The 18,474-nt window shown below is 43.1% G+C and overlaps 1 protein-coding gene across 2 annotated transcripts; it reads left to right on the top strand.

Moving 5' to 3' along the window:
- Positions 1-1,449: 1,449 nt before the first annotated feature.
- On the top strand, positions 1,450-17,840 carry MTHFD2 (methylenetetrahydrofolate dehydrogenase (NADP+ dependent) 2, methenyltetrahydrofolate cyclohydrolase). 2 transcript variants are annotated; one of them, XM_002757600.6, is made up of 8 exons: positions 1,562-1,689; positions 7,855-8,039; positions 10,027-10,149; positions 11,172-11,324; positions 12,263-12,370; positions 13,509-13,601; positions 14,022-14,147; positions 16,649-17,840. In XM_002757600.6, the coding sequence occupies exons 1-8, from the start codon at positions 1,589-1,591 to the stop codon at positions 16,810-16,812; spliced, it is 1,053 nt and encodes a 350-aa protein (XP_002757646.1). In that variant the 5' UTR covers positions 1,562-1,588; the 3' UTR covers positions 16,813-17,840. The 2 variants fall into 2 exon arrangements, with proteins under 2 accessions (XP_035128106.1, XP_002757646.1); XM_035272215.3 differs by lacking the exon at positions 7,855-8,039 and having other exon boundaries at positions 1,450-1,689.
- The last annotated feature ends 634 nt before the right edge of the window (positions 17,841-18,474 follow it).

The raw sequence follows: 18,474 nt of genomic DNA, 5'->3' as shown, positions 1-18,474 counted from the left end.
TGATCTTGGCTCACTGCAACTTCCATGTCCCAGGTTCAAGCGATTCTTGTGCCTCAGTCTCCCTTAGTAGCTGGGACTACAGGCGGGCGCCACCACACCCGGCTAATTTTTTGTGTTTTTAGCAGAGACAGGGTTTCACCATGTTGGCCAGTCTGGTCTTGAACTCCTGGCTTCAGGTGATCTGCCACCTCAGCCTCCCAAAGTTCTGGGATTACAGGTGTGAGCCATTACGCCTGGCCCTCCTTTTTTGTTCTTAAATTTCTTTGTGGGAGAGATACTTTGAGACCATGTAAAAGTTTGCGAGAAAAAATACAGGAAGCCCAGTTAAATCTGAAGTCCACATAAACCACAAATACTTTTTAAAGTATAAATATGATCTCCCAAAAGTGTTTATTTAAAATTCGAATTTGATTGGGCATCTTGTGTTTTTATTTGCCAGATCTGGCAACTCTCTATGCAAATATCTTGCTCCTCATCCAACTTTCACCAAGTTGTTTTGACATCCGTTACTGACTCTTGTAGAGAACCAGCCCCTACACCCCACCATGGGTACCCTGAGTTCGGTGGCGACAAAGGAATGAGAAAAAGACAGATTAAGAATGAAAGTTGGACCATGTGACCATCACTTTATACTGGAGGCAGTGAAGGCCCCGAGTTTAGGTTCCCTACAGTATTTATGGGTTACAATCACTTTGAGCAGTCAGCAGATGGTGGGGTGAAGGTGATGTGATAGTGGAGAGAGGGTGGCATGACCCTGGAGCAATCTTTGGTGAACAGAAACTGACGTGTCATTCTAGATTGCTAGCAGTGACGGCTTTGTGAGAAACTTTGAAAAGCAGAAGCATGTGGTTATCTAAAGATTGTATTTTAGGCGCAGCCGCAGCCACCGCAGCCGGAGGGAGTGAGTCTCAAAAGGAGCCTACAAGTCTGGTTACTTTGTCATGCTACAAAAGGGGTTTTAAGCCCGTGAGCATGTTTTGTACTGTAACAGAGTCAAGGGCACTCTGCAGCTGGAACATGGAGGCTTAGAGAAGTTTGCCTCCCCAGTGGCCTGACACAGTTTGCCGCGGTTTACTGTTCCCAGTACTTGCAACCATTGTTATTTAGGCACTCTGTAAGCCCTTCCTCCATTGCAACAATTCTTAATCAGTTTTTACTATGATTTTGCTAAATGGTGATTTTCTAACTCTATAATTCCTTCTACTTCTATTCGTTGGATCAGCTTGTCTTTTCATCCACCCTTTACAGTGCTTGGCACGCATTAGGCGTTCAGATAACTGTTCAACGAACGAATGAATGAACTTTTCTCCCGCTGTCTGGGCTTCGGTGACACTAGCAGCGTCGGGCAGGTGGGCCTCGCTCCGGGCTCTTCTTGCGCCAATCAAAAGCAGGGCTTTTCGGGACTTCGCTTACGTTTCATAAAGAAAACCGGTTGGCTCCTTCGGCTCCAGAAGCCTCAACAGACAGCCAGTGGCGTGTGGCAGGGACCAATGGGTGGCGGAGGGAGGCAGAGCCTGCCACGAGGCCGCAGTATAATTGCTCGGCCCGCGCGCGCGCTTCCCTCCCGACACGGTCACTGGCGTGGGCTATGCCTGCGCCTTCGCTCATGTCCGCGTTGGCTTCCCGACTGCTGCAGTCTGCGCAGAGATGCTCCCTCCGCCCTCGTTCCTTCCACCTCGCGGCAGTTCGGTAAGAGGGTCAGGGAACTCGGTCAGCGCGGAAAGCCCAGGGGAACGGAGGGCGAGGGGCATGCCGGGCCCCTGAGGGACACCGGGGGATGTCCCTCCCCGAACATCTCCGCCCCGGCGGTGGTGGCCGCTGAGGGGTGTGGTGGGACGACGTGGCACCGAGCGCCGCCGCAGCCCTTGACCGGGGCGTTTGCTCGACGCGGAGGGCTGGTACTGGAGCCCGCGTTTCAGCGGGAGCCGCTCCGGCGACTCGGGGCGTCGCCGGGGCTCGTGGCCAGTGGGCGGGCGGGACGGGGGTGGCGTGCGGAGCGAAGGAGAAGGCGCCAGTTTGTGCCGGGCCTTCCGATAGCTGCTGGCAGCCCCTGGCTGGGATGCCGAAAGTCGTCTTGCGGGGAGCAGGCGGGGGTTCCAAAAGAGCAGCCCTCAGCTGTCCCTTGCGGGGACCCTAGCGGCGGAGGGCGCTGCTGCAGCTGATGAAATCCCTGATCTGACTTGCTGGGGTCCCCGCGCCGCCCTCCTCCTTCCACCGGTGGGAGTGGCCCACGCTGCTGCCGTCCCTCCCGGAACTTGAATGGACTCTGGACACCCAGGCTTTGGCTGCCCCCAACCCGAGCCGGTCAGTGCCGGGCTGAGTACCCGGAGGTGTCAAACCCCTGGGAGGCTCCTAGAGCCTTAAGGAAAGGGGACATAGAGAGTGGCAAGTACCCACGTTTCAGCGGCACTGGCAGAATTTCAGTCATAAGATGAAAAGTTCTGGAGATGGTGAGGACGGTTGCACAACATTATGAACGTATTTAATACTACTGAACTGCACTTAAAAATTGTTGGGCCGGGCGTGGTGACGCGCGCTGAGGCTGAGGCATGAGAATTGCTTGAGCCCAGGAGTTCGAGACTGCAGTAATGGTGCCACTGCAGTCCAGTCTGGGCAACAAAGCGAGACAGTGTCTCAAAAAAAAAAAAAAAAAAAAAAAGGTTGGTAAGTTTTATGTTATGTGAATTTTACCACAATAACAAAATTGGAAAAAATGTATTGGGGCGGAGAAAAGGAAAACCTCTATTTGCATTTTTTGATTTCCTTGGGAAGGTGACTTGGTCGATCATTAGAGCGTTGGCATTGTTGGCATTGTTAGAGCCCTGCACCTTATAACATTGGCCCCTTCTTTTTTTCATCTAACGTTCACTGTGTGCCAGACACTATGCCGAACTGTGCAAATTCAGAGATGATAAAAACTGTTCTTAGTGGAACTCACGTTCCTGACAAGGGGTGGAACACGTGTGTAATTTCCAGTCAGTGCGGAAATGCTGTTAGAAACATTTCAAAGGGGCTTGCTTGTTGGAACAATGAGTTCTTGAAGGAAGACGTGGGAGGGGACTTTCAGGGCTGTCCTTGGTCTGACTCCGACCTGCCCCATCTTTCATTGCTGTACGTTCTCTCCCCGTCTCCCTCTTCCTGAGTGCTGGCCTCTTGTGACTGTGGACCAGACCTTTAGGCTTACATGGTCGAAAAGAGATTTATAAAGATGCTCTCATTCATTACCTAAAGAACTGGGCCAGTTTGCCTACATTTTCCAATAACAAATGCTCTTTTCATACCTTTCTGAAAGAACAAGTAAGCTTTGTCCACATCTCCGAAAGCAATCCATATCATCTGTACTGCTTATTTGGTATTTACAGTTCCCAAGTATTGCTTTCTTACTGCCGGCTGCGTAAATGTGAAAGTTAAATCTTTTTAAAAATACAAGTCTGCGTTCTTTTTTTGTTTTTCTTTATTGGTCGGTATGAGGTTTCAGGAACATAAACCTCATAGTTGGAGAAATAGTAGCCTTGGAGACAGTGGGGTTACAGAGTAAGTGAACTTTAGAGGAGGAAGTTTGCCTTTAAATCTTGTTTCTACTGCTTTCAGTTTCATCTTCCGTATAGCAGTGTTGTAGTAGCCCCAAGGTAGCAGAGTAATATATGTAAAAGCCTAAGCAAAATACCTAGTGTTAATAGGTGTTTGTTCCGTTCTCCCTTGTGTTTTCCTTCACTCTACTTTTACCATTAATTGATAACAGAACTTCCCCAAATCACTTGATCATGAATTGTAAAATGCCTTGATAGTGATTTCTCATGGAAAATTACAGTACTGTAAGCTATTGAATTAAAAGGAAAGTGAAGATGCTACTCACTTGGATTTTAGTTTTGAATTTTGTTTTATTTTTGGAGACAGAGTCTCACTTTGTCACCCAGGCTTGGAGTGCAATGGTGCAATCTTGGCTCATTGCAACCTCTGCCTCCTGGGTTCAAACTGTTCTGCCTCAGCCTCCTGAGTAGCTGGAACTACAGGCACACACCACCACACCCAGCTAATTTTTGTATTTTTAGTAGAGACGGGGTTTCACTATGTTGGCCAGGCTGGTCACGAACTCCTGACCTCAAGTGATCTACCCGCCTCAGCCTCCCAAAGTGCTGGGATTACAGGCGTGAGCCACAGTTCTGGATTTTATTTGAACAGTCCTGTTGACTTCTTCCTGTTCTGTTGATTACTTATTTTAATGGAATTTTTTTTTTTTTTTTTTTGGCAAGGGAATCTCTTGGTCAGGTTGGAGTGCAGTGGTGCAAGCACGGCTTACTGCAGCCTTGACCTCCTGGGCTCAAGTGATCTCTCACCTCAGTTTCCTGAGTAACTGAGACCACAGGAGTGCACCACCATGCTTGGCTACTTTTTTTTTTTTAAACTTTTAGAAGACACAGGGTCTTGCCATGTTGCCCATGCTAGTCTTGAACTTTACCTCCCAAAATGCTGGGATTACAGACCTGAGCCACCATGCCCAGCCCTGGGAATTTTTTTCTAAACACATCTGTGAACGCATTTAATTCTGGGATAAATGTTAGCTAATGTAGTTACAGTTTTGGATTCCCCATGGGAGATGAGTCTCCATCTCCCTGTTTATTTTGGGGTATCAGTTAATCTGCCCCTTAGCAACAGAGATGATGCTGCGTTAATGACTCACTCCTAAGGCTGTGTTTCACATTTTCCAGAGCTGTGGAAGCAGAGGAGGGCTGACGGTTATACTATGAAAGATATTCATTGCATGTGGTTTTGTTTTTGGTTCTTGTTACTCTTTGACTTTCTTTTAAAAAAAAAAAGAAAATTGGCGTAACAGTCAGAACCTGCTTTTGGAAGCAAAGTCTGGGACTTGGAACTCTGGCTTTCCCCAGAACCCTGTGTTCTTAACTTTAGTATATGATTTATTTGAATGTGCTAATACCATTTTCTCTAAGTTTACTGCTTTCAAAAGAAACTTTTTATGAGGTGCAAGCTAAGTCATTCTCACTGAGTGTATATACATATAGTATATATATCTCCCTGAGTATATGTATCTATTATATTTTAAGGATATGTGTGTATGTGTATGTATATATGTATATAAAACCAAGGGAAAAGAGTAAGAAATTAGTTTTATTGAACATATATGCCTGGCACATTACATATGTAATTTCATTCAATATAAATGACTGTTATAAGCCCTTTTAAAGTAGTCTCTCTGTAGTATTCCATGATGGGGAATGTATTTTTGGCCTAGGATGGGCATTCCGGGTACTAATATAAATCAGGAATGTTGCCAGGTGTATTTGTATCAGCAAAACCCTTTTAAGGAAGTCCTCTTCAACTCTTAATTCCGAAACGGAATTGTGAATGTTAATGTTTTCAATTTCTTCATATACCATGGGTATAAATTAAATGCTATTATATGTCGTGCCATGATAGTATCATTATGTAAAATCTGGGTAAAAGTATTTGATGTGCTATAAGATTATAATACTTTTTTCTTTTTTTTTTTGAGATAGAGTTTCACTCTGTCATGCAGGCTGGAGTGCAGTGGCGCAATCTCGGCTAATTGCAGCCTCTGCCTCCTGGGTTCAAGATATTCTCCTACCTCAGCTCCTGAGTAGCTGAGATGACAATTACAGGCTCCTGCCACCATGCCCGGCTAATTTTTGTGTTTTTAGTAGAGATGGCGTTTCACCATGTTGGCCAGGCTGGTCTCAAACTCCTGACCTCAAGTGATCTGCCAGCCTTGGCCTCCCAAAGTGGTGGGAGTACAGGTGTGAGCAACCATGCCTGGCCAGATTATGATAATTTTTTTTTTTTTTTTTGAGATGGAGACTCTCTGTTACCCAGGCTGGAGTGCAATGGCGTGGTTTCAGCTCACTGCAACCTCCACCTCTTGGGTTCAAGTGATGCTCCTGCCTCAGCCTCTTGAGTAGTTGGGATTACAGGCGCGCGCCACCATGCCCAGCTAATTTGTGTATTTTTAGTAGAGACAGGGTTTACCATGTTGGCCAGGCTGGTCTCAAACTCTTGACCTTGTTATTCACCTGCCTCAGCCTCCCAAAATGCTGGAATTACAGGCATGAGCCACCTCACTCGGCTGATAATTTCTCAGTACTTCACAAGATGCAGTACTGATTAAGATAAAGTTTAGATATAAGATTACTGCATTATATCCAAGATGTTGAGATTTGGTTTAAAGTTGGTATTTAATCATAATGCAATAAAAAGCACTTGAAGGCCTAAAGATTTCAAAAGCCTTAAAATCCCATTTAAATGAGCAGTTACCGGCCAGGAGCAGTGATGGGTGCCTGTATTCCCAGCTACTCCAGAGGCAGAGGCTGGAGAATTGCTTGAACCTGGGAGGTGGAGGCTGCAGTGAACTGAGATCATGCCACTCCACTCCAGTCTGGGTAACAAAGCAAGAGTCCGTATCAAAAAATAAAATAAAATAAATTAGCGGTTATCTTGAGAATTAATTTTATCTGACCCTACAGGTTATTCAGTACCTTGATGTTAGGTTTGAGAGTACAAGAGGAAATTGCTTCATTGTTATTGAGATTAGAGCAATTTTCATGACACCAAGGACAGCGATCTAAAGGGAAAGATTTGTTTTTATGGGATCATTTTGCTTAAGGAAGATATGCTTATCTATATTATTTTATTTTATTTTTCTGAGATGGAGTCTCACTCTGTCACTCAGGCTGGAGTGCAGTGGGGTGATATTAGCTCACTGCAACCTCTGCCTCCTGAGTTCAAGCAATTCTTCTGCCTCAGCCTCGAGTAGCTGGGAGTATAGGCACGTGCCACCATGCCTGGCTAATTTTTGTATTTTTAGTACAGAAGTGGTTTCGCCATGTTAGCCAGGCTGGTCTCGAACTCCTGACCTCAAGCAATCCACCAGCTTTGGCCTCCCAAAGTGCTGGGATTACAGGTGTGAGCCACCACACCCAGCCTGTATTGTTTATTTACTTAACTACAGAATATAATTTATCTATTTAAAAAGCACCATAACAGTAAAGTCAATTGACTGGGAAATAATTTGAAATACACACCTGGCTGCTAACAACTGGGGCAAAACACAAACTACAAATGGCATATAAGCAGATAAAAACTATTTGGCCTGGGCATGGTGGTGGCTCACGCCTGTAATCCCAGCACTTTGGGAGGCGGGTAGATCAACTGAGGTCAGGAGTTTCAAGACCAGCCTGGTGAATATGATGAAACCCCATCTCTATTAAAAATACAAAAAACTAGCTGGGCTTAGAGTGGGCGTGGTGGTGGGCACCTGTAATCCCAGCCACTCAGGAGGCTGAGGCAGGAGAATCGCTTGAACCTGGGAGGCGGAGGTTGTGGTGAGCTGAGATCCTGCCATTGCACTCCAGTCTGGGCAAGAAGAGCGAAACTTGTCTCAAAAAATAAAAACAAAAAACTATTTAACCTCATGGTGAGGGGGTCAAACAATTGCAAATTAAACTTGCAGAAAACTTAGTAATGATCTGGGCGCTGGATGGTGTAGCAGTTAAGAGTGAGACTGATGTGAGACTCAGCTTGACCAAGCACTAGCTCTCAGTCATTTAAACTCTCTGAGCTTCAAATTAATGATAATAATGATTTCTATCAACTTTATCCCCCTGCATATGTAGCTAGACATATTTATTTATTTACTTAGCAAAGACAGGCTTTCACCATGTGGCTGAGGCTGGTCTCAAACTCCTGGGCTCAAGCCATCCTCCCGCCTTGGTGTCTGGAAGTGCTGAGATTACAGGCATGAGCCACTACACCTGGCAGAGTTTTACTTTTTATAAAACTTCAAGTTATTTGGTTTTGTGACTCTGTTGCCTTCTGCAGAAATGAAGCCGTGGTCATTTCTGGAAGGAAACTGGCCCAGCAGATCAAGCAGGAAGTACGGCAGGAGGTGGAAGAGTGGGTGGCCTCAGGCAATAAACAGCCACACCTGAGCGTGATCCTGGTTGGCGAGAATCCTGCAAGTCACTCCTATGTCCTCAACAAAACCAGGGCAGCTGCAGATGTGGGTATGTGTCAGACGCCGACTGCTGTTGCTCAGTTGAGGTTTACATGAGGCAAAGTCCATTGTAATTTATGATTTATTTTTTCTGATCAGGAAACCCAAGCAGAGGAGGCTGATGTGATTGAACTGTATCCCAAAACTCTGTCATAGGAAATCAGGCTATATATTTTGGGGTTTATAGAATAGGGCAGGAGATACTGGTTTGGTATTCTCTGTGGCTTCTGTAAAGAATATAAGCCAAGTTCTTTTCTTTTCTTTTTCTTCTTTTTCTATTGCATTTTAGGTTTTGGGGTACATGTGAAGAATGTGCAAGATTGTTGCATAGGTACACACATGGCAGCGTGATTTGCTGTCTTCCTCCCCATCATCTATATCTGGCATTTCTCCCCATGCTATCTCTCCCCAACTCCCCACCTCCTGCCAAGTTCTTTTCTTTATCTTTACATTTGATAGGTGACCTTGAACACATTTCACATTTACTTTCCTTGAGCAACAATGGGTCTCTCCAGCAGAGGTGTTTGAGTGTTTGCAGTTTCAAGCCTTAGAGGCTTAGGGGGAATGATTGAGCAATACAGTTTTAGAAGACCTCACTGATGAGGTCAGGAACGCAGTCATAGATTTGAAGGAAATGACTCTGACTTCTGGGAAATAGCTTTCAAGTTCTTCACCGATTGGTTCTAAAGACAAACGTGCAGTTTAGAAGCATTTCAGGTCTGGATGATGGGGTTTGTGTTCTAGGCCTCAGGGTACCACAGAAGACTGTGTGGCTGTAGACAAGAGGTGGGTGGGCAGGCTCAGATATGCCTCTGCCTGTTCATCTGTGGGCCTGTGGTCTGAGCAGCACGTGGCCTTTACTTCTGAAGGGCTTTGAAACCACTGGCATGGCTGGGTGGGGTTGCCGGTCTGTGAGCCCGTGGTATCCTCTACTCTTTATCTTTGAGGATTGAGGCCTCCTGCTCTTTTAATTGAAAGCCTTTAGAAACCTCTAGAAAATTGGCCGGGCACGGTGGCTCAAGCCTGTAATCCCAGCACTTTGTAAGGCTGAGGTGGGTGGATCACGAGATCAAGACATTGAGACCATCCTGGTCAACATGGTGAAACCCCATCGCTACTAAAAATACAAACAATTAGCTGGGCATGATGGCGCGTGCCTGTAGTCCCAGCTACTCGGGAGGCTGAGGCAAGAGAATTGCCTGAACCCAGGAGGCGGAGGTTGTAGTGAGCCGAGATCACGCCATGGCACTCCAGCCTGGGTAACAAGAGCGAAACTCCGTCTCTGGAAAAAAAAAAAAAAAAAAGAAAAGAAAGAAAATTGCAGGCCATGGCTTTTTTTTTTTTTTTTTTTTTTGAGATGGAGTCTTGCTCTTGTTGCCCAGGCTGGAGTGCAGTGGCGCCATCTCAGCTCTCTGCAACTTCCACTTCCCAGGTTCAAGCAATTCTCTTGCCTCAGCCTCCTGAGTAGATGGGATTATAGGCACATGCCACCACACCTGGCTAATTTTGTATTTTTAGTAGAGACGAGGTTTCTCCATGTTGGTCAGGCTGGTCTTGAACTCCCAACCTCAGGTGATCCACCCGTGTTGGCCTCCCACAAGAGCTGGGATTACAGGCCTGAGCCACTGTACCCAGCCCAAGCCATGGCATTTTAAGACACTGGGAGGTAGTGTGGTGCAGAATAAAGAACATGGATTTTGGAACCAGAAAGACTGACTGTATTATTAGCTTGCTTATTTTTAAACCTCTGAGCCTCAGTCTGTCTGTAAAACAAGGTTAACAGGATTGCATAGAATGAGGTATACTGGATGTGTTAAGCTAGTATTCTCTAGTGTGTATATTTGTGAAGTTACTTTTTTAGATTCTTGAGCTACTTCAGCTTTTAGGGGTGAGTGTGATGATACAAAACCTGTGTGGTAGCCAAGTATGGTAGGCAACATAGCAGTGCTCATTAAATGCTTCAAACATTTTTTTAATCTCAAAATTTCTTATAATAGGAATCAACAGTGAGACAATTGTGAAATCAGCTTCAATTTCAGAGGAAGAATTGTTGAATTTAATCAATAAACTGAATAATGATGATAATGTAGATGGCCTCCTTGTTCAGCTGCCTCTTCCAGGTGAGTTTTGGACTCCACCACTTAAAATGATTTCTGCTGCTTCTGCTTTTCTTTTTCTTTTTTTCTTTCTTTTTTTTTTTTTTTGAGACAGAGTCTCTCTCTGTTGCCCAGGCTAGAGTATAGTGGCATGATCTTGGATCCTTGCAACCTCCGCCTCCTGGGTTCAAGCGATGCTCCTGCCTCAGCCTCCTGAGTAGCTGGGATTACAGGCATGGGCCACCACACCTGGCTAATTTTTTTTGTATTTTTAATAGAGATGGGGTTTCACCATGTTGGTCAGTCTGGTCTCGAACTCCTGACCTCTGGTGATCCACGCCCCCGTCGGCCTCCCCCAAAGTGCTGGGATTATAGGCATGAGCCACTGCACCCAGCCTTTCCCTTTCCTTCCCCTCCCCTTCTGTCCCAAGTCTTGCTTTATCACCCAGGCTGGAGTGCCATGGTACAATCATAGCTTATTGCATGCTCAAAGCTCCTGGGTTCAAGGGATCCTCCTGCCTCAGCCTCCCAAATAGCTAGGACTAGGGTGTGTGCCACCACGCCCAGCGATCTTTTACATTTTTCCCAGAGATGGAAGTCTCCCTGTGTTGCCTGGGCTGGTCTTGAACTCCGTACTTCCCAAAGTTCTGGGATTACAGGCATGAACTCCCATGCCCTACCTAAAATGATTTCTCAGGAGTAAAGAAATCACCTGGCTCTTCATGTGGATTTGGCTTAAAGGCAAAGTAAATTCAAAAGAGTGACTATTTTATTAGAAATGGAACAGACCTACTCAGAATACCAATTACCCCTTGATATAGCATTGTGGTCTTGATACAAAGGACAGTGGAGGGAAGCAGCTGTGATAGACGGTATTGGCTTTGCTCTTGGTGTTTGGCTTTGCTTATGTGAGTTCCTTCCATGCCGATGAAGTACATCTCAGAGGCAAGCTGTAGAAGAATGGATATTCTTCTACATAAGCTGGAGTCAGGCAGTGCTGACTATACAGTGGTGATTTAAGGCAGCTGTGCTGATTTCTTTTTCAGAGCATATTGATGAAAGAAAGATCTGCAATGCTGTTTCTCCAGACAAGGACGTTGATGGCTTTCATGTAATTAATGTAGGGCGAATGTGTTTGGACCAGTATTCCATGTTACCAGCTACCCCATGGGGTGTGTGGGAAATAATTAAGCGAACTGGTAGGTATATCCCAGAATTGTACGTCTGTGTTAATATTATAAAAGTAGTACCTGCAAATGGTAAAAACTCATACAGTTCCAAAGAGTGGAAACCCGACCCGGTGTCCTCTAGTCCTATTCCGCAGAGTTTACCTCTCTTAACAGGTTTTTTTTGTTTTTTAATTGAGTGTCTCGCTCTGTCAGCCAGGATGGAGTGAAGTGGCTCACTATAACCTTTGCCTCCCAGGCTCAAGCGATTCTCGTGCCTTGGCCTCCTGAGTAGCTGGGATTACAGGCATGCCCTACCATGCTCGGCTAATTTTTGTATTTCTAGTAGAGACAGATTTCCCCATGTTGGCCAGGCTGGTCTAAAACTGACCTCAGGCGATCTGCCCCCTCAGCCTCCCAAAGCGCTGGGGTTGCAGGCATGAGCCATCGTTGCCCGGCCTTAACCGTTGCCTTTGACAGTTTTTGCTCTTTAATCCAGAAGCCTCCGTGGAGGAAACTTTCTTAAACTTTCAAATTTTTAATTTTCTGTCTTTATGCCCCACTCTACTGGTAGTGAAGGAAATTTTCTGTTTTTCTTTTTAAGAGTCAGAGGTTTCGCCATGCTGCCCAGGCTGGTCTCAAACTCCTGGCCTCAAGCAATCCTGCCTCCTGCTGGGATTACAGGTGTGAGCCACCGCCCAGCCCTCAGTGAAAGAAATTTAAGATTGAATAGTGGTGACAGTGCACATTCCTATAATATTTTGTAGCCTACAGTGTGCTCTCTCCTATTTTCTTTTAGCCCTTATTTTGTAGCAAGTTACAGCTCCAGTTGACTGATGTGGCAATAAGCTCAGTGACTTCAAGATCAAAATTGGGTTCATGTTCTAGGCCATTTGACTTTGTTTTCCTTTGGTGTTCATTCTAAGATGGATTGGCACTACTTTTAATGTAAATATATATATATTTTGTAGGCATTCCAACCCTAGGGAAGAATGTGGTTGTGGCTGGAAGGTCAAAAAATGTTGGAATGCCCATTGCAATGTTACTGCACACAGATGGGGCACATGAACGTCCTGGAGGTAAGGAAATTGCTTTCAGGGAGCACTGTCCTCTTCTCCTCGTGTAAGAACTTTCAGAAGTCATCCTGTGCGTGTTTGGAAGTATTAACTCTGTTATACTTTGTATGTGTTGTACTTTTGTTAACAGACAATTCAGGGAGTAACCTTTGTAGAGAAGCTGCACACAGTGTCATCTGAGTTTCTTTATTATTCATTTATCATGTAACTAGCTTCAGAAATAAATTTAAGTTTTGATAGAAACATGATTATAGGAAATTAGAAAATTTCAGCTATAGCTTTGATAGCTGGAACTAAGGAGCAGTTCTTATTCAAAGATAGTATCCTGTTCTGTGTCATTTAGTGGAAAAGATCTTAAGCCATTGCAAAGAATTGGATTGATATGACTGTAATGTGTCCTGTCAAGTTCTGTTAATTGGGTCTGAGGAAAAGCCTTGTCAGTCAGTTACCACATAATTATTGTAATAATGACCTTACATGTTTATATCAGAAATAATGGCAAGACTATATTTTCAATTATCTTTCAACATACTTTAAAAAAAATCCAACCTTGAGTAATTTTAGTGATATTTTGCTTAGAAACAGTAAAATTCTTGAAAGGCTTTAAAGTAGGATGAATAAATTTAATTATATGATTCAAAACAGTCGAGCTGGAACCAATGGGTTAAAACTATACAAAATTAGGTATTAATTTTAAAAAAGTAAATGACAATTAGCTATCCAGAAAATATGGCACAAGCCATTAAGTCTTTCTTTCTTTTTTTTTTTGGAGATGGAGTTTCGCTCTGTTGCCCAGGCTGGAGTGTAGTGGCGTGATCTCGGCTCACTGCAACCTCCACCTCCCAGGTAGCTGGGATTACAGATGTGCACCATGATGCCTGGCTAATTTTTGTATTTTTAGTAGATATAGGTTTCACCATCTTGCGCAGGCTGGTCTCAAATTCCTGACCTCAGGTTTCCGCTCACCTTAACCTCTCAAAGTGCTGGGATTACAGGCGTGAGCCATCCAGAGATGTTGAGTTTCTACAGTGTTTGTAGTTTTTCAGAGATGTTGAGTTTCTACAAAGACATGACTAGTTGAGACCTAATCCAATCCCAGCTTTGTGTCAGAAATCAAGACATCTAGTTTTTTTTTTTTTAGGCGATGCCACTGTTACAATATCTCATCGATATACTCCCAAAGAGCAGTTGAAGAAACATACAATTCTTGCAGATATTGTAATATCTGCTGCAGGTAAGAACACAAGGGGGATGGAGGGAAGGACTTTGCCTCAGAAGAGGATGTTGTACCCGTCATCTTAGAATTTGTCTGCCTAGCTGCCATTCCATTCATCATTCCCCTCATAATGATTCTTTGAGCTGCCTACAAAGATGAGGATAGAGTTGTGATTGGAATACTGGTTTCAGGCATTCCATTATAGACTGGATGGGTGAATGTTATTTCTAAAGCTCCAAAATATTTATATTTAGTGTATTAAATTTAAATGGTTCCTTTTGTTTTCTGTTGGAAGCTAAAAATAAATAATAAAAGTAAGTGGTTCCTCAATATTTTTAACAGGTTTTAATAAAACATGTTAATTAGTTCTTCTAGGTCTCTTGAAATTGAAATTAGATAAGAATCTGACAAGTTGATCTTTCCTGTCTCCATTTCCAGGCATTCCAAATCTGATCACAGCAGATATGATCAAGGAAGGAGCAGCAGTTATTGATGTGGGAATAAATAGAGTTCATGATCCCGTAACTGCCAAACCCAAGTTGGTTGGAGATGTGGATTTTGAAGGTAATGGCATAATTTTATTTTAAAAACTGAAATCAATAAATCCTACCTTTCATGGACATTCAGGATAGATTATTTACTTTTTATGTAACTTGCTCATGTTACCTTGGTAATATTGTTTAGTATGCATTTTTTTTTTTTTTGAGATGGAGATTCACTCTTGTTGCCCAGGCTGAAGTGTAGTGGCACAAGCTCAAAGGCTCACTGCAACCTCTGCCTCCCTGGTTCAAGCAATTCTCCTGTCTCAGACTCCCAAGTAGCTGGGATTACAGGTATCTGCCCCCACGCCCTGCTAATTTTTGTCTTTTTAATAGACACAGGGTTTCACCATATTGGTCAGGCTGGTCTTGAACTCCTGACCTCAGGTGATCTACCTGTCTCGTCCTCCCAAAGTGCTGGGATTACAGGCATGAACCACCGCACCCAGCTAGTATGCTTTTCTTTTCTTTTCATTTTATTATTTTTTTGAGACAATCTCCTTTTGTCACCCAGACTGGAGTGCACTGGCACCATCTTGGCTCACTGTAACCTCCACCTAACAGCTTCAAGCGATTCTTGTGCCTCAAGCCTCCCCAGTAGCCAGGATTACAGGCGTGTGCCACCACATCCAGCTAATTTTTTTGTATTTTTAGTAGAGACAGGGTTTTACCATGTTGGCCAGGCTGGTCTGGAACTCCTGACCTCAAGTGATGAGCTTGCCTTGGCCTCCCAAAGTGCTGAGCTTACAGGCGTGAGCCACTGTGCCTGCCCTTAGTATGCTTTTCAAAAGAATTAGAGAAACTTTTTAAAAATTGTAGCCATTTTAGAATTATTTTAGGTGTTTTATCACAATAATTTAGAGCAGTTATACACTTTTCAGGGAATTGTTTATTTTTCTTAGACTTATTTCATAATTCAATTTCTTGACTTTTTAACAAGTTTGAAAATTTGATGAAATGATTTTTCTAAACCATGGAGTTTCCCAAAAAAGTGTTACAGATTTCTCATTTTCACACTGAGAGATCACAGACCTAGAAAGTTAAAATGGCCCAGGAAAAAGCCTTATCCCTGAAATAATTGGAATAGATTTCTCTTCTCAGTTCTTTTTTTTTCAGAGGCAAAGTCTCACTCTGTTGCCCAGGCGGTAGTGCAATGGCATGGCTGATCTCTGCTCACTGTAGCCTCCGCCTTCCAGGTTCAAGTGATTCTCTTGCCTTAGCCACCTGAGTAGCTGGGATTATAGGCATGTGCCACCATGCCTGGCTAATTTTTTGTATTTTTAGTAGAGATGAGTTTGGCTTTGTTGGCCAGGCTGGTCTCAAACTCCTGGCCTCAAGTGATACGCCTGCCTCAGCCTCTTCTTTCAGTTCTTAAGATAGAATGTTTATCTGAGTTTTATGCTGATGATCCTTTTTCTTTCTTTTTTTTTTTTTTTTTTTTTTTTTTTTTGAGACAGGGTCTCTCTCTGTTGCCCAGGCTGGAGTAGATTAACATGATCTCAGCTCACTGCAACCTCTGCCTTCTGGGCTCAAGCAGTTCTCCTGCCTCAGCCTCCTACTGAGTAGCTGGGACTATAGGCACATGCCACCTCACTTGGCTAATTTTTGTATTTTTTGTAGAGATGGGGTTTTACCATGTTGCCCAGGCTTGTTTCAAACTCCTGGCCTCAAGCAATTCCCCACCCACCCTCTGCCTCAGACTCCCAAAGTGCTGGGATTACAAGCATGAATAATCCTATTCCTAGCTTCTGTTTTTAAAAAAATTTTTTTTTTAATTGCGTTTTAGGTTTTGAGGTACATGTGCAGAACATGTAAGATAGTTGCATAGGTACACACATGGCAGTGTGTTTTGTTGCCTTCCGCCCCTTCACCCACGTTTGGCATTTCTCCCCATGCTATCCCTCCCCGGCTCTCCCCCGCCCCCGCTGTCCCTCCCCTACCCCTATTCCCCCCAATAGACCCCAGTGTGTAGTACTCCCTTCCCTGTGTCCATGTGTTCTCATTGTTCATCACCTGCCTAGCTTCTGTTTTTATTAAAGCAGTCAAACCCATGCCTAGCTATTTAAGGATTTTCACTTTAATTTTTTTTAGGTTAATTTTTTTTTAACTTCTCAATTAAAATTACTATGCTTGATGCTTTGGACAAATTATATTTAAGATTAAGAAAATGCTGTAGGCAGGTATTGAGATAATGCTTATTATTATTATACTAACAGCTCCCACACAGTTAACCTAGTAGGTATGTTTTTTTTTAATTGTCTCCAGTAATGGGTATAAGCAAAGTATGTTTCTTTAATAGGTTTCTTTATAGGTTACTTAGATGCATAAATATTCCTTGAACAATTCTGTATGTGCATGTTATTTTACTAGTGTTTTCACAAAACCTTGAATGATGTAGATGTGATTTTTTGAGTTTTATACTTAGGTATGTTACTTTTTCCTTGCATGCTTCTTTCATAATATATTAAAGTACATACATGTCCTTTTCCATCATTAAAGCAGTCTACCTGTCTTGTTTCTATGTAGGAGTCAGACAAAAAGCTGGTTATATCACTCCAGTTCCTGGAGGTGTTGGCCCCATGACGGTGGCGATGCTAATGAAGAATACCATTATTGCTGCAAAAAAGGTGCTGAGGCTTGAAGAACGAGAAGTGCTGAAGCTTAAAGAGCTTGGAGTAGCCAGTAATTAACTATTCTGTCTTGTGTCATGAACAACACTCCAAGCCAGCTCAAGAAGCAAAGCAGGCCAATAGAAATGCAATATTTTTAATTTATTCTACTGAAACTGTTTAAAAGGATGCTTTGTATTTATTAAAAGCTTAAATGGGTGGATGTTTGTGCATGCACCTGTAGTACCTCGCCAGGGAACATTCCAGTATTCTGCAGGGTTCATGTGATCTAGCCAAGTGCAGCCATTAACCTAGTGATGAACATGGGAGACATTGTCATATGGAGAATGGACGCTTAACTTTGTCAAGCCCTCAGTTAAACATTTGCCTTTTCTAGGATTGCATTTCCCAAGTGCTATTCCAATAAGAGTTGATCCTCATTTTAGGTACCAAACCTTTTGAGTTCAGCTGATCAAACCAAAGGAAAAGTGTTGCTAGAGGAAATTAGGGGAAAGGTGAAAAAGAAAAAAATGGTAGTAATTGAGTAGAAAGAAATTAATTTATATATGTATTGATTGGTAACCAGATTTATCTAAATAGAACTGAATTGGCTAGGAAAAAAACCTACATGTTGTTTTGCTAAGCTGTCTTTTTGAGGCTTAGTCAGTCACTGGGAAAATGTTTAGGATTGTTCCTTGCTATTAGTCCTCATTTTATGTTTGTTACCCTTCAGTAAGTTTTCTCGATTTTAGTTTTCTAGGATTGAAAGGCTTCTTTTATACATTATTCATGTGTATTGTCATATTTGTTTTTTGCTATATACTTTAACTTCATTGTTAAATTTTTGAATTATATAGTTTCTTTGGTATATTTTAAAATCTATTTTTGAAAAACAAACTTGGCTTGATAATCATGTGGGCAGCTTAGGTAAGTTTGCAACTTACTTTTCCACCAAAGAACTGTCAGCCGCTGCCTGCTTTTCTGTGATTCACCCTGTTGACTTTTCCAGAAAATTTTTAAGAGTTTGAGTTAATATTGAATTTAATCAGACTTTTTGATTAAAGATTATTTTTCTCTTTTTTAATAAAATACATCTGTCTGGTATGGTATGAATTTCTGAAATTCTGTCTTCCTATGACTCCTAGTTGCAACCTAACCAGAGTTTTTTTCCTCTAATGTAATCAATGTAGATATTGCTATATTCAGTAACACTTACTTCTATAGCCTTAAATAGATATTTTTTTTTCTTTTTTATGTCGAGATGGGTTCTTGCTATATTGTCTGGGCTGATATTAAACTCCTGGCCTCAAGCAATCAATTCCTCCTGCCTCAGCCTTCCAGAGGACTGGGATTACAGGCATGAGCCACCCATGCCCAGCCTAGTCCTCCAGTCTTTTTTTTTTTTTGAGACTGAGTCTCACTCTGTTTTCCAGACTGGAATGCAGTGGATCTCAGCTCACTGCAATCTCTGCCTCTCAGTTTCAAGCAATTCTTGTGCCTCGGCCTTCCAAGTAGCTGGGATTACAGGTGCATGCCACCATGCCCGGCTAATTTTTGTGTTTTTAGTAGAGATGGGGTTTCATTACATTGGCCAGGCTGGTCTCGAACTCCTGACCTCAAGTGATCCACTTGTCTTGGCCTCCCAAAGTGCTAGGATTTATAGATGTGAGCAATCACAGCTGGCCAGTCCTTCAGTCTTATATCCCAACAGCTTGTGCCAAGCTAGAAGCTTAATCTGTGAAA

This window comes from Callithrix jacchus, chromosome 14, assembly GCF_049354715.1.
Source record: "Callithrix jacchus isolate 240 chromosome 14, calJac240_pri, whole genome shotgun sequence".
Classification (NCBI taxonomy): domain Eukaryota; kingdom Metazoa; phylum Chordata; class Mammalia; order Primates; family Cebidae; genus Callithrix; species Callithrix jacchus.
The sequence above is the reverse complement of the archived record's forward strand: the minus strand, read 5'-3'. Positions and strand labels throughout refer to the sequence as shown.

Coding starts and splice junctions, on each gene's coding strand:
- MTHFD2 (XM_002757600.6), top strand. CDS start 1,589: ATGCCTGCGCCTTCGCTCATGTCCGCGTTGGCTTCCCGACTGCTGCAG. Junction 10,150..11,171: donor TGTTCAGCTGCCTCTTCCAG/GTGAGTTTTGGA, acceptor TTTCTTTTTCAG/AGCATATTGATGAAAGAAAG. Junction 14,148..16,648: donor TGGAGATGTGGATTTTGAAG/GTAATGGCATAA, acceptor GTTTCTATGTAG/GAGTCAGACAAAAAGCTGGT.